The sequence below is a fragment of the Plasmodium malariae genome (assembly GCF_900090045.1).
Source record: "Plasmodium malariae genome assembly, chromosome: 12".
Lineage (NCBI taxonomy): Eukaryota > Apicomplexa > Aconoidasida > Haemosporida > Plasmodiidae > Plasmodium > Plasmodium malariae.
The window spans coordinates 3,390,744-3,405,613 of NC_041786.1; the positions used below are offsets into that span (position 1 = coordinate 3,390,744).

General features: G+C 19.7%; 1 protein-coding gene across 1 annotated transcript; it reads right to left on the reverse strand.

Moving 5' to 3' along the window:
* Positions 1-8,948: 8,948 nt before the first annotated feature.
* PmUG01_12082100 (STP1 protein) lies at positions 8,949-11,526 on the reverse strand (the record flags this gene model as incomplete). Its single annotated transcript, XM_029007068.1, has 3 exons — positions 8,949-10,006; positions 10,295-11,378; positions 11,506-11,526. 3 exons carry the CDS (start codon positions 11,524-11,526, stop codon positions 8,949-8,951), a joined length of 2,163 nt encoding a protein of 720 aa, XP_028863494.1.
* Between the last annotated feature and the right edge of the window lie 3,344 nt (positions 11,527-14,870).

Genomic DNA, 14,870 nt, shown 5'->3' on the forward strand with positions numbered 1-14,870 from the left:
CAGGGGTTATTTAATTATTGTTTCTTCTTTTATGTAATAAAAGGAAGAAAAGTCTTAATTGTTTTGGAGTCTTATTTTTTGCCCAAAATATAATTATAATTGGAAGTATATATGTATACGTAGATTTACTTGATTTAGCTTTATGATGAACATTGATAAATAAAAAAGTAAATAAGGATAGACGTTAAAAATTCTATATCTATATGAACGTGTGAAGTAGTTATTCTATGAATTAAATTACTAAAAAGTTATTAAAAATGAATTTCTATTGACGAAGCAATAATATGAATTTTATTTCAAAATATATTTCATGATAATAAAATTTGGAAATAGTTGAACCTGAATGTAAGTAAAAAAAAATGTTGAGAGTATATGATGTTAAGATGATGATTATCCAGAAAATGCCCAAGTATAATGCAAAAGATGAAGAAAAATAGCCTCTACATTTCCAGTACATATTAAGCGCAGTTAAAGAATAATTATAAACTTATTTTAGCGAATCTACTAATAAATACCAATCAGAGATGAAACTTGCTCTTGAAAATTAAAAATAAAAAGAATTACATATATTTTGAGAAAAATATTCATGATTTATTGTGATTTAATTGCATTAATATGTCAAATTATTTAAATTTGCGAATAGTAATGTTTTTCATAAAAATGTATTTATGAACAACAAAGAAAAAAAAAAAAAATAAAATATATATATTTAAATAAATCACTGAAAAGTATGTTTTTACATGAATTGTGAAACTTTAATTTAGTTTAAACTTAACATTAAATTATAAATAATTTACTTGTTTTACGGTATACATAGAATTATGTTAGGACAATTTTTTAAAATGAAATATGAAGAAATAAATAATTCAAATATTATATATTTGTGTTAGGATATATATATATTTTTTTTTTTACTATTACACATAAAAAATTTTATGCACTTTCGAATTATTTTTATAAATTTAAAAAATTAAAAGATTAATTTTTTACCATATATTTTTTTTTATGTTTATTACTAACCCTAGATAATTTTATATCAAATAGTTTTATATATATTAATTAAAAAAAACTGTAGTATCTCAGAGCTAAGTAAATGATATTAAATTAATGATAAAAAGAATGGATTTGGAATCTGATTTAGAATAAATTTAATCGTAGTTATAAATAGAGAAACCTCAGAAATATTGTAAAGAACGATAAGGAGATTATAAGAGCAGAAGATAATTTATGTTTTTTCATGTATCGTAAAGAATTTTCGAGGTGATTTAGAATTTAAAGTAATTGCGTTTATTGTTTATTACCTGAGCTAGCTTTATGTAAATTTTATTAATTTTTAGAGTCTACTTTTTTAAAGAATTTGATAGTGCTTTTATATTTCTCAACATTTACACAGGGTTTTATGGTATTAATTTTTTTTTAAAATTGTGTTCAAAGCTGATAGAACCTTTTGGTTTTAAAATTTTTTGCGTTTCATTAAATCATTATATTCTTGTTGAAAAATATCACATTGTATCAATTTATTAACATGTTTTCAAAAGAAGTCATTCTGATCTAGTGCACTTAGTTTTTCTCTACGTGCAGCACCACTACTTTCTTCTAATAAACCAAATATTCTTTCTTTTAACATTTCATATTTCTGTTATAGCGCTACATTTGCTTCACTATATAATAATCTGACAACTGTTACATTAAAATGCTATATCGATTTCTTTCCTTATCCCAAGATTTACAACAGTTGGTTAACTAAAAATAATGGTATATATTTAACATTAAAAAAGAGCATATTTATGTATTATTTTAATAAATTTTTTTTCTCATATAAAAACATCAAACATAGCAAAGAAGAACAAGAACACTATAAGTATAATAAGCATAGTACCTCGTAGGAATATTTCTATGTCTACATCAAAGTAAAAAAAATAATAGCTTCAATAAAAAAAATAAGCATACTGATATTTTGATTTAAAATAATTTTTTTTAAATTTCTTGCATGTTTTGCAAAAATTAATGAACTATATATATATATTATTTTTAATAATAATGAGTAAATGGGTGATTTATAATTTGTATTATTTTCTATTTTGTTAATATAAAAAATCTCTAGAATTTTTTTAAAAATATTAATTGTATAAAATTAAATATAAAAAAAATATATTAAAAAAAATATACTTTATTGTTTAATTTAAAATTATGATTATTTCATTTTTTTCAAGTAAAATAAATAATACAGCATTTAATACTAAAAGGATAAAATTGTTTAAAGTTTATAATTCACCATGAAAACATATTATCTCAAAAAATAAATACATATATAAGTATATCATACATTGATAAAATACTGCACTAATGAGGATGTAATTAGGAATCACAATTTATTAATGAAATATGATATATAATAGATATGTACACTATATTTGTGGAATAATGATGTTTAAAAATGTTATTAGAGTTGTATAATAAAAATTTTCTGCATATTATGTACTATCTTGTGATATATTTTAAATTAATTTTTTGTAAAAATTATTAGTGAAAAAAGTTGGAGAAATACAACAGCAACAAAATTATAATATATTGCATATATTTATATGGTTATTAGATTTATACATAATTTGATCTGTAGTAATTAATAAGAACTACGGTTACCAAATATTATTATTTAACATAACATATTTTTACCTCTTGTATTATAAAAAATATATAAATTTTTTATTTTATATAATGATTTAAAAATGTGTTCTGTAGATTTCATTAAGGGGATAAGTATCTATATATAAGAGAAACAATTACAATAATATAATGGTAAAAAAAATATTGAAAATATAAAACCCGTATTAGTATGATGTTTTTTTGTGGTTATTTAAACAATGCATATAGGATGGGGTATATAAACAAATACAAATAAATAAAAATATTGTCTTTTTAAAATATATATACTGTTTTTCAAAAGTTTACTTATATTTTTGTATATATATAGTTTATAATTTTAGAACAATATTTCCAATTCAAGTTTTTTTTTATTTAAAAAAATTTGATTTTTGTTGAATATTTTTATTTTATTTTTAAGTCAAAGTTCCTTAGAAAAAAAAATTTATGGAATCAACTGAAATATTGTTTAAAAAATTTGATGGTGTTTTAAAAGAGTGAAATTTTATTTGTTGAAGATAAAAATTGAAAAAAAGAATAAAAAGAATACTATTATTTTGTCTTTTAATACTAAATATCTTATTTATTTATTTTTATCGAATATTTGTTTTATCTATAAATTATAAAAGTTATATTTATGATTTACACAAATTTTTTATTTAACATATAATTTTACAAACAGCTCAAAAGGTTTATATGAAAAAATACACATAACATATAATAGAGTAAGCTATTATTATGTGAAAGTTGTTCCTGCAAAAGTTTACAATACAAAAAAAAAAAAAAAAAAAATAACCTTTTACTAATAAATATACGTTATATATATATATAAAGAGTTAATAAATATATGTAAATTATAAAATTGGTATTATTATTAGAAAATCAACATTTGTGTATTTGTTCAGAAAATTTTTAGTGGGGAAATATTTATTTTTGTATACATGTTAAAAGAAAAAAACAATAATAGGGTATATTGTTTATATTTTAATTTTATTTCTCTTACTATTTTTCTTTAGTTTATTTACTTTATTTTCTTTATTTTTATTTTAGTTTATGTGTATTGTTAAATATATAAATAATTATTTTTTTAAAGAAATAAATTTCGCAGTTTCATGAATATGTAAGATATTTATTTATATCTAGAGAAAAAAAAAAAGAAATAGATGTTAAATTAGTTCATATAATTCAATCTTTCTAAAATAATTATTTAAAAGTAAAAAGTTAATTTTAGTCCTATCATTTTTAAAATAAAGAAAATAGAAATTATTTCTACTTGTATTGAAAATTTAAATTTATTTTAGCATTTATATATGCGAAGAGTGAATATTTCAAGTAATTTTTATTTTACTAAGAAGTAAAAATATATTTTAGTTATATTATTTTTTCTTATTAACGATTTTTTCTGCAATGAAATAATAAGTATATATTCTAATTATAACAAATTGCAGTAGATGCAAGGATTTTTTTGTATAATTTAAAAATTATAATTTGTTTTTTTAAAATAAAAAAATAAAATTAGAAATATTAAATTATAAAAAATAGGAGGAAAAGTTAATTTAAAGAAAATACAAAAAAAAATTTATAAGGTTTAGAATAATAACTTAGATAAAAATACTAAAATTTAAAAGGTATATTAAATGCTTAGAAATTGAATGAATTTATTTCTATAAAGATAAGTTCTAGATCAGAACAATTCTAAAAAAATAGGAAATATATTTTGAAAAATGTGTATTGGATTTACTATTTTATATGGAAAAATATAATAAAGTTCTAAATTTTTATGGAACAACTTATAATAAAGTTCTATTTTGTAACTACGCTGAATTATTTTCTGTTTTTGTTTTAATGTTATTAATCGGGTTCCCTTGTTTATAGATGTATCCATTTTTGTTGTAATATTCCCAGATACAGGTGTTATAATGCTCACGTATCTTTTTTTATTACTTCAATATAAATTCGAACAACAAAAGAAAAACGTTTTGTAGTTTTAACAGGGATATGTTTTTCACAAAATACTGTTTGTTATAATATGTGCAAAAAAAATATTGTATACTTAGTGATACTACATGATAAAAAAATATTGGCATGATAAGAAATTTTTATAAATTCTTCAATGTATACTTGAACTTTCTAATATATTATGTGAAAATTTATATATATTTTCTTAGAATTTATTATTATTTGTATATTTTTTTTTTTATTTGTGTTTTATAATATTTCTTCAGAGCATTTAAATATTCATATTTAATATACATATATGTAGTAATACTATTAATTTAAGATATATATATTTACTCAGGATCTAACTAAATATTTTGTGAAAGTATGAATTATTATTATAGATAATTTATAATTTTGGTAAATTTTCGTAATTATATAATTTAAATGGATATGTACATTTTTAATAAAAATTTTTATTAAAAAAACAATCTAGAAAAAAAAATATATTCCTAAAAATTACAAATACAGTAAGATACATGATAATTTACAAAACATTTATTAAATAGAACATTATAAGTTTAATTAATTTATATCAATGTATATTTATTGTAAGATATAATATTAACTGTTAAGATATTAAATTAATTTTTTTTTTTTTAATACAATTTGTAATATTATACAAAGTAAGGCGAATTCAATGCAATGTTTTAATGACAGCAAACCATAATGCTTAAAAATATTTTTAGAGCTATTTATTTACATATAAATGTATATATATATATATATATACTATATTTTTTTGAACACTGGAAACATAAAAATGATTTTCTTATTTTTTTTAGTGCTCAAGTGTACTATGTATTATATAGCAAATAATAAAGTTAAATCATTTTATTTTATTTTTATTTTTTTTTTACTTTATCATTTTTTAGGAGAATAATTTGCTTATACAAATCAGTATGAATTTATAATTACACAATTTACATAATATGTTATATTTTCATAATAATCTGCATTCTGCATGTTCCACAATCTAAATGGAATATAAACATTATTGTTTTTATATACATATATCATAAAACATTTAATTTATTTTATTTGCATTTGTTGAACAGAAATTTTAATTTACTATATGATTTGAGTTAGTTTTTATTTGTAAATCAATAAGGAATAAATAGGTTGTTCTTCTTGTGCATTAAATTTTCAAAAAAAAAATTAGGGCATCAAAGATTTTCCAAAATTTTATTGCACATTATTTTTTTGTTTATAATCAGTTCACACCAAATGATAACATCTTATTTTGTGATATGTTTTATTTAAAATTCTTTTTTATTAAATTTTTTGTATATTAAGATTTCTAAATGTTTTTTTTTTTTTGTATTTCATTTTACATGTATATTTATTTTATTTTTTTTATTATTAATATATCTTAGAAATTTATGAATTTATCTTATATTTACAAAAAAAAAAAAAGAGGAAAATATTTGAATCCTTAAATTTAAAAAAATATTTTCTTAATAATAATATATAGTTTTTTTAAATTATGTAAAAATTATAATATGCTATACATAGTTATATCATAAAAAGATATATAATTCACAACTTGGATTGTACCATTGAAAATATAAGAATTTTATGGGTAAATTTAATCCTAGAAAGGAAATTAAAAAGATTAGTATGTAAAATCTCTACATGTCACAGTTTTATTACATATATTAGAACATAATTAGTTAAATGAATTTTTTTTTTTTTTTTTGGAATCTTATAATTACTATTATATGCTATTGAATAATTTATGTTTTTTAACTACACAGTAATATTTAAAAGGTATAAGGTTCACAAATAACTAGGATTATTAATAGTAAGTCTAGTAAGAATTAATAACTACCTCCTCATACAAGCTATTGTAAATATTCTCATCAAATATTTATTATAAGTATAATGTAAAAACTTTAAGCATCAAAGAATCCAATTTATTTTATTTTTTTTCTGGAAAGTTTTGACAAAAAAAATTTTAATTTCTTGTTAAACTATTATATATATATATATTGAATGTTTATTAATGAAACTGTTTTTACCAAAGTTTTTTTTAATTAAGATTGTTTTTCTTTTTTATTAAATTTATAGGAAATATTTATTAAAATATTTTTTAAATTAACATTTCTTTTATATAGATTATATCCTTACTTTAATACACTTTTAATAAAATGAAAGAAAAAATTAAATAACGACCCAAATAACAACACCCTTTTATGCCTAGCATGTGAATATACAGTGAACTTCATACATACATAATGATATTATAATATTCAATTATCTCAATATAAATGAAAAGATCAAATCTTTAATTTTAATTAAAATTGTTATATTCATCTTTTTTATTTGGATATGTTCTTTTTTAATAGTGAGATATAATAAAGCATCCTATAAAATTTGCTTGATATTTTTTTCTGTTTTTTGTTATGAACATATATAAATAAATATATATATATATATTTACAAGGAAATTTCATAATGTGTAAATTAATTTATCACATTGTGATTAATGAAAATATTTTCTTTTCTTTATAGTGCACCTTTTATAAATCTTTCAATCATAAGTATAATGCACAAAGCTCATTAATTTAATGAAATGACAAATTATTTTTAGAAAATGAAACAAAAATTATAGGATTAAAAGATATATTATTTGGGAATGGTTATGATGACCTACAAAAAGAAGAAGATAATTGTGAATCAATAAATGATGTAAGAGATTAATACAAAAATAGAGATAATTCAAGTTATGTATCCAAAAAATTAGTGAAGAAATGTACAAATGATATATGTAAAACTTTTGGAGAGATAAATATTTTTTTAGAAAAACTATTATAAAGAGGATTTAATATTATATGTAAATAAAGGAAATATATATATCTCACTTAAAACAAAGTTTAAAATATTCAGCGTGTATGATTAACTTTTTAATATTTTCTTTACGAGGAATTCTTCTTTGTGGTGTATTTTCATTACTTTTTTTATTAGATAATCTATTCAGATATTTATTACCTACTGTATTATATAATTTATTAAGAAATGAATTAAAATATATATTATATATTGGATCTTTTGTATCATCCAGTGTTACTTATGTTGATCTTATAGGATTATTTGTAATATTTTTTTCTATTTTACGTATTTCGGTAGTTACTTATACACTTATAAAACTCTTGAAATATGAAACATTCGTATGAAAAGATATAGATATAGCATAATTATAATGAATACATTTATTATAGAGAAAATGTTTTTCATGAAGTTTTGAAAAAGGAAATTTGCTAGATATTTAAAAAATATTTATATTTTAAGTTATAATCATGTGTAATACTTATGGGCTACTAACATGTGTCCGCATAAAGTTAAAATTAAAACTTTATATTGTACTGTGATTTATGGTTCTTAATCTTAGTCTCATATAATTAATTGTTAGTACAGATGAAGTATAGCTTAAGAAAGTTTTTTTATTCATGAACTTTATAAATAAAATATGAATTATTTTGTCATATTACACGAAAGTATATTTTACTTAGGGCATAAATTTATTTATTATATATTTTGAAGAAAAAGATAAGAAATTAATAAATATTCGAAAAAAAATGAAAATGATAATATTTATGTGTACTAATCTTAAAATTATATATGTATATATATATATATATATATATATATATAAATAAGTGCTATATTATATTGGGTACTAATGCCCTGTTTTATATTACTACTGTGAGAAGATGGATTTAGGTAATCATCGTATTATGTAATAATCTAATAAGTATATAAAAAAAATAATATACATTTTTTTGGTGTAAGTTATAATTTTAACTTATTTTTTAATTTTACTGAAAAAATTAGTTATTAACATATTAAAAGAAAAACTTTGCTTAAAACTTTGTGAATCAGTGTTCTAATAACTAATACGAAAAGATTAATTTTGCTTAATATATACATTAAAATCTTACTATTTTTAAAGTATTAAGAATTAATGTAAATTATATATATATATATATATATTTTTACAGAAATATAAAAAAATTATATATATTGGGAATATTTTTTAAACACCGGAATCATTCTTTATATTTCACATATGCTTTTTTCTTTTATATGTGTCGTAATTTTACATTTTTTTTTCTCATTCCCCTCTGTATTAACAAAATTTAAGAAATATTTTTATTGTCAACGTCTTTTTTCTGGTAAATATGATCAAAATATATTTTGAATTTATACTTATGGATTTATAAAATAAAATTTTCTTCAATTTCATGGGATTTGTCTGCTGTTCTGTAATTAATTATAGAATTAACATATGTATCATCTTCTCTTACTCAATCTTCTATCTTCTCTCTGAAGCCGTTTCCTCCTATATAATCATGAATTTCCTCGTTTCTATTACTTTCCAGGGCACTGCTCTTCTTTGCAGTAATATTTTCTATAATATGTGTTTTCATTAATAAATTTTCTTCTGTCTTCCATATATTTATGGAGCTATCAAAATGTGATTCCTTATTTTCTATATACTCTTCTTTTTTGCATTCGTCTAGTACCATCATAAGTATGAGTATACACAGTTTTGATATTAATTTTTGTTTTATATATTTGTATAATTTTTCACAGCTTTCTTTGTTTTCCAATTCTATTTTATTTATTAGTGATACTTCATTATCCATTTCATCATTAACGTATTCATCTGACAAGTTCTGCAGTTCACGTGTTAATTCCTCAAAGAAGTGCTGCTCCAAATAGTGTTCTATAATCATACCTTTTTTTGATATCCATTGTTTCCATATATATTTTTCTCTTTCTAAAAATGGAACATTTTGTATTTCATTTGAAAAATTATTTTTTAATTCGTCATTTTTTTTTAAGTAAGTTTGTTCATTTTTCCATTCATTTTTTAAATTATTAAACCAATCTATTTTCTTCAATTTTTCTAAAAAAATTTTATGTCTTTTTCCCCATTTATTCAATATAATCTTCTGTTTTTCAATATAAGTGTTGCATTTAGTATTTTTATTTATTTGTTCTTCCTTCATTAAATTAGAATATGTTCTATGTTCATCTTTTGTAAACATTTCTAGGCATATTTCTAAATATTGTCCTTTGTTTAATTCCCATTCTCCACTTCTAAATTGTTGTACTATTTCCATATGTATTTCTATGATTGTCATAGATCTGTTATTTTTCTGGTATGCCATATGTAAATTTTTTTTCAAATTATATTCATTTACTTTTATTTTTTTTATTATTTTTTCGTTATCATATATTGTGTTTTCTAAATTATTATTTGTTGAGAATTCGTCTTTTCTTCCAGGAAGCGCAGGTATTAGTATTTTCAGTAGATTAACTTGTCTTCTTTTTATCTTCTTTTTTTTTTTAAACATTTCTATTAAAGCGTACTACGATATAAACAGAACAAATTCATAAAATAATTTATTACAGTAGTCAAATGTTTTTAATATTTTTAATATTTTTATTACTTTAGTTTTATTTTACTTTAATAAAAAGTGTAAATACGGTGATAACTAGAAAACTTATTAATATAGATGTTATCTGTTTCATATTTGAATTTCCTGCCGGATATGTAATGATTTTTCAAATATATATAAATATATATATATATTATTTAGTGTTATTATTTCAAAAATAGTATCATAAATATCATTAGTGATACCTGGAATTTTAGAGGGGGTAACGGAAAGAAAAGAATTTGAATCATGTTGCGATATTTCAGTTAATGATGCTTTATCTCCGGAAGAACTGGTTGAATTTATACCTTGTAAATGTGGAGTAGATGATTCAGTTTTACCTATTTTTACTAGGGATGATGACTCGGAATCTGTTGGAATTGTTAATGTATCAGATGATTCAGGTTGTGTAAATATATCCTCAGGTAACATGAATCGAGTTTTCTCGGGGTATATAGAGTGACCATGTTCTTGAATTTCGCGTGAAGGTTTAGATTGTGGTTGAGGTTTATTATCTTGTACATGTTCAGCTATCTTTTTAGTTGGGACTCTGTCTGCAGATTCAGTTTGTATTTCCTGTTCAAGTGGAACTTGGGATTTATTTAGATCTTTAGATGTTTCTTGACCATGTGGTGGTAAATTTATTTCTTCTATTTTTGATACAGGTTTTGGAGGTTTAAGTTTATCTAAGGATGGACATTCATCAAGTTTTTTATAAGTGTCAGGATTCATTAAGTCGCATATAAATTCTGGAGTTTTTTTTTTTTTTTTTCCCCTTGGGTTATCTTTTTGGTAACATGTTCCAAAGAGATCTTTCTTTGTATCAAAAAAATTCTGCTTCTGTTCAATCCATATATAATATTCATTGCATTTTCTTAAATATGTATCTTCAGTTTCTCTTGATTTTTCTCTTTTTAAATGTTTTATTTCATCTAGATATTTCCTTTTTTTTTCGCAGAAATCTTCTTCTTCATATTTTAATTCTAAAAGTTTTTTACCATTTTCATCCATAATAACAGGGCATATTCCATGTTTATTAAGTTTTTCGTAATGAGGTTTTACCCAATCCTTTAATGTTCCTTCCCATATATTTTTTAAGGTACTATAATATGTTGGTGGAGATTTATTTTTAATTAGATAATTTGCCAGATCTCGACATCCTTCCCTAAGTTTTTCTTTATCACTCTCATTAATTAAGGAATTAATTTTCTGTTTTACATTATTTATAATATTTTTAAATTTGTAGTTGTTAATAAACGCGAAATGGCTGAAACCTAAGACATTCAATTTCTGGATTCAAAAGAATTATTAAGTATTATTTAAGTATTAATTTTTATGTTATATGTAATATCACTTTTTTTTTATCGCAAATATTCTATGCATAAGTTTATCTGTACTAAGAAACAATGAATATTACCGAGGAAAAACAATTATCCATGATATGATGACTACATTAATTTTCGAGATTTTTTAAAGAACAGTCTAACGAAAAAAACAGAATTATACTCTTAAATTTATCAATATATCAATTTTAAATTAATATAACTTAATAAAAAGAAATTTTGAAATCATCATTTCCTTCATAATTTATATATGAACTATGTAAAAACTGAGTACGGAACTATTTATTTTATATGCTTCTTATCTTCTTTTACCTAAAATAAATATGTCACAACTGTGGATATATATTAATCATATTATGATATTAAAAAACAGTTAAATATACTTATATAAAATTCATATTACATTTATAAAGAAAAGGCAAAATAACTATAGAACAATATAAAGAATTAACGCGCTTATGTAATATAAAAGTTGCTGAGTAAAAAATTTTGTTAATATATGTTTTTAAGTTTATTCTTATTCTTTTTTTTAATACAAGCTTATGTATATGCAAATGTTATTACCTATATTAATGTAAAAAATTTTTTTTAATATTCTATTTTTCCGAAAATATATAATCTACAAGTCAATATGTTATTAGCATTGATAGTGTGTTTCTTATTTATTGTGTTAATTTTGTTACTTAATTTTTATATTAAGCCTTCCATTATTATTATGATAATACCTTTTATATTTACTACGTTGTAGGTATATATGTGGTTTAATTACATGTAAATTATGTAAATTGTTGCTATAGTTGGACAAAGTACATAACATTAAAATGTTCTTATATCTATTGATATTATATATATATATATATATATCACTTACCTAAAAATTAATTATTTAAGATATATATCATGCCACTGAATAGTTATTATATGGTATAATTTATTATACGTACAGTTTCTCTATATGTCTCTTATCACTTCTAGATATGAACGATTTCATGGGTGTTAAATTTTAATTAACAAAAAGTAATTTTAGGCATAAAAATAAATAAAAATAAGATTATTTACTTATTCAAAGTATTAAAACGTATTAGAACAAATTTATAGAAAAATTTATTATAATATGTGGTTAAAATAATTGTAAAATAAATTATAACTTTGTAATAAAACATAATATTATTTTAATTCCATGTAAATTGAATAATATTTTACATTTGATAATAAATAAAATATTGGGATTTTACAATTACCGTTTTCACATTATTCACAGATATATTCTAATTAATAGATTAAAAAAGTTATATATATATATATATATATATATATTTTTTTTTTTTTTTTATGCATTTAAGTAAATGAAAATATCTTTTCAACACTATTAATAAATATTTATTTAGCATAAAAATTAAAAAAATTCATGTATTATTTTAAAATATTTCGTAAGACATTAATTTATAAATTAAATTACGGAACTTTTTAAACGAATTCCTAGCAATATTCGTTATTGTGTTATAATGTAAATATAATATTTATAATTATATTTCTTTTTCTAAAAAAATTTACATGATAGATAGAGAATGGAGAGGAAATAAAAAAAAATATATATATATACATTAATTTATAACAAATTCTTATTAATAATTACTTAACTATTACGTAATTATAGCCATGTTTAATGAGTATATTATAATAAATAATTATTGATCTAATTTTTAATTTTTTTTTAAATTTAATATTACACAGTTTTCTTGTTTTTCGCTATAATCTTCAGTTTTATACTAATCCCTTACTTTCTAACGTAATTCTTTTTAAAATATCCCGCTTAGTAATAACCTACTCTGGAGTAAATATAATAATAATTAATGATATTTTAAAATATTATATATTAAAGTTGTTGTATTTGAATATATTAAATTTACAAAAGACATATTATATAATAAACATATAACACGAAATATATAAGAGGAAACCATAATGCAAAATACCACCCTCTTAAATAACTGAAATTATAAAGAAATAAATGCGTAATGTTAGTTTTAAAATATACTTATATAACAATATTTTTTATTATATTTTTTTTTTTCATTATTTTGTATATATATAAAAATATATTTTTTTCTATCTTGATGTATATTTCGTTATTTGGCTATGATATATTATCCAGATTATTGTTTAGCGATATAGTTTATACATCACATTTAATTCAAAGTAATGCAAAATTAATAACTGTTATTGGATATTGTTGAGTACTTATTCATAGTATAATAAATATATTATTTAAAAAAATAATATTTATTATTAGAAGAGGTATTATGCATATTTATATTTTTCATATCAAACAAGTTGGTAGAATTGTTATATATATATATGAATCATAGACCATAATAAATGGAATTTTTATAATGAATATTACACAAAAAGTTAGTAGGTTATTGCACTTTTCATTTATTTTTACTAGTATTATACGGTTATATAAATTAATGTTTTATAGGTATAATAAGAAGTTTCTAATAAGTATAATATTTATAAAATTAGAATAATTAGTAAGAATCATTAAAAATACTAATTATTTTGTTTATAGAACAATAAATTCTCCATATTCAATATTTTGAATAAATTCCTTATACTTTATTATTTAAGTAATTACGTATTTAAATGTAAAAGGATTAAAAGAAATTATCCATTTTATTTATTATGCAAAATAAATATATTCCATATTTGAATATTTATTAATGAATTAAAATTATCTTATTATTCTAACGAATCTGAGTTTTTTAAAAATAATATTGGAATAAGCACTATGTAAGATTTATTTAATGTTATTTTTCTTCTTTTGTGATGTAAAAGGCATTGTAGTTTGTATATATTTTACTATTTTCTTAAGAAAAAATAAAAAATAGTAAAAAAAAAAAAAACATTTACATTTATTATCTTTTATCATTCGAAGAATATTCTATTATTGTTAATTTTATACTTTTCGAATATATTACAGTATTAAAAATGTTTATCATTGAATAAAAAATTAATTTACCCTTTTTTATTAAAATTAGTTTGTCTGTTCTTCTAACGTGGATATGCCATTTTTACAACGATATGGTATGATAGTGTTGTTTAATTATATTTGTATTATTAACTTTATCTTTTTTTTAATTTTATTAATATTATTTATAAGCATGAGGTTATTTATTCTTTTAAATAATAAATGTTTACTTTCTTTTAGAAGAGTACATTTTATAAGGGTTCTGTAGAGAATGACTATGACAGAAATGCATATGCAAGAACTTATGGATTATTAGTAAAATAAAAGCGCGAAAAGGGTACAAATGATGTTTGAGTAAAAAATAATATAAAAAATAATACAGATTACAAAGAAAAAAATACACTTAATGATGAATACTTATCTAAAGGAAAAAATAATTATCCATATAAAAGTTCTTTAATTTATGGA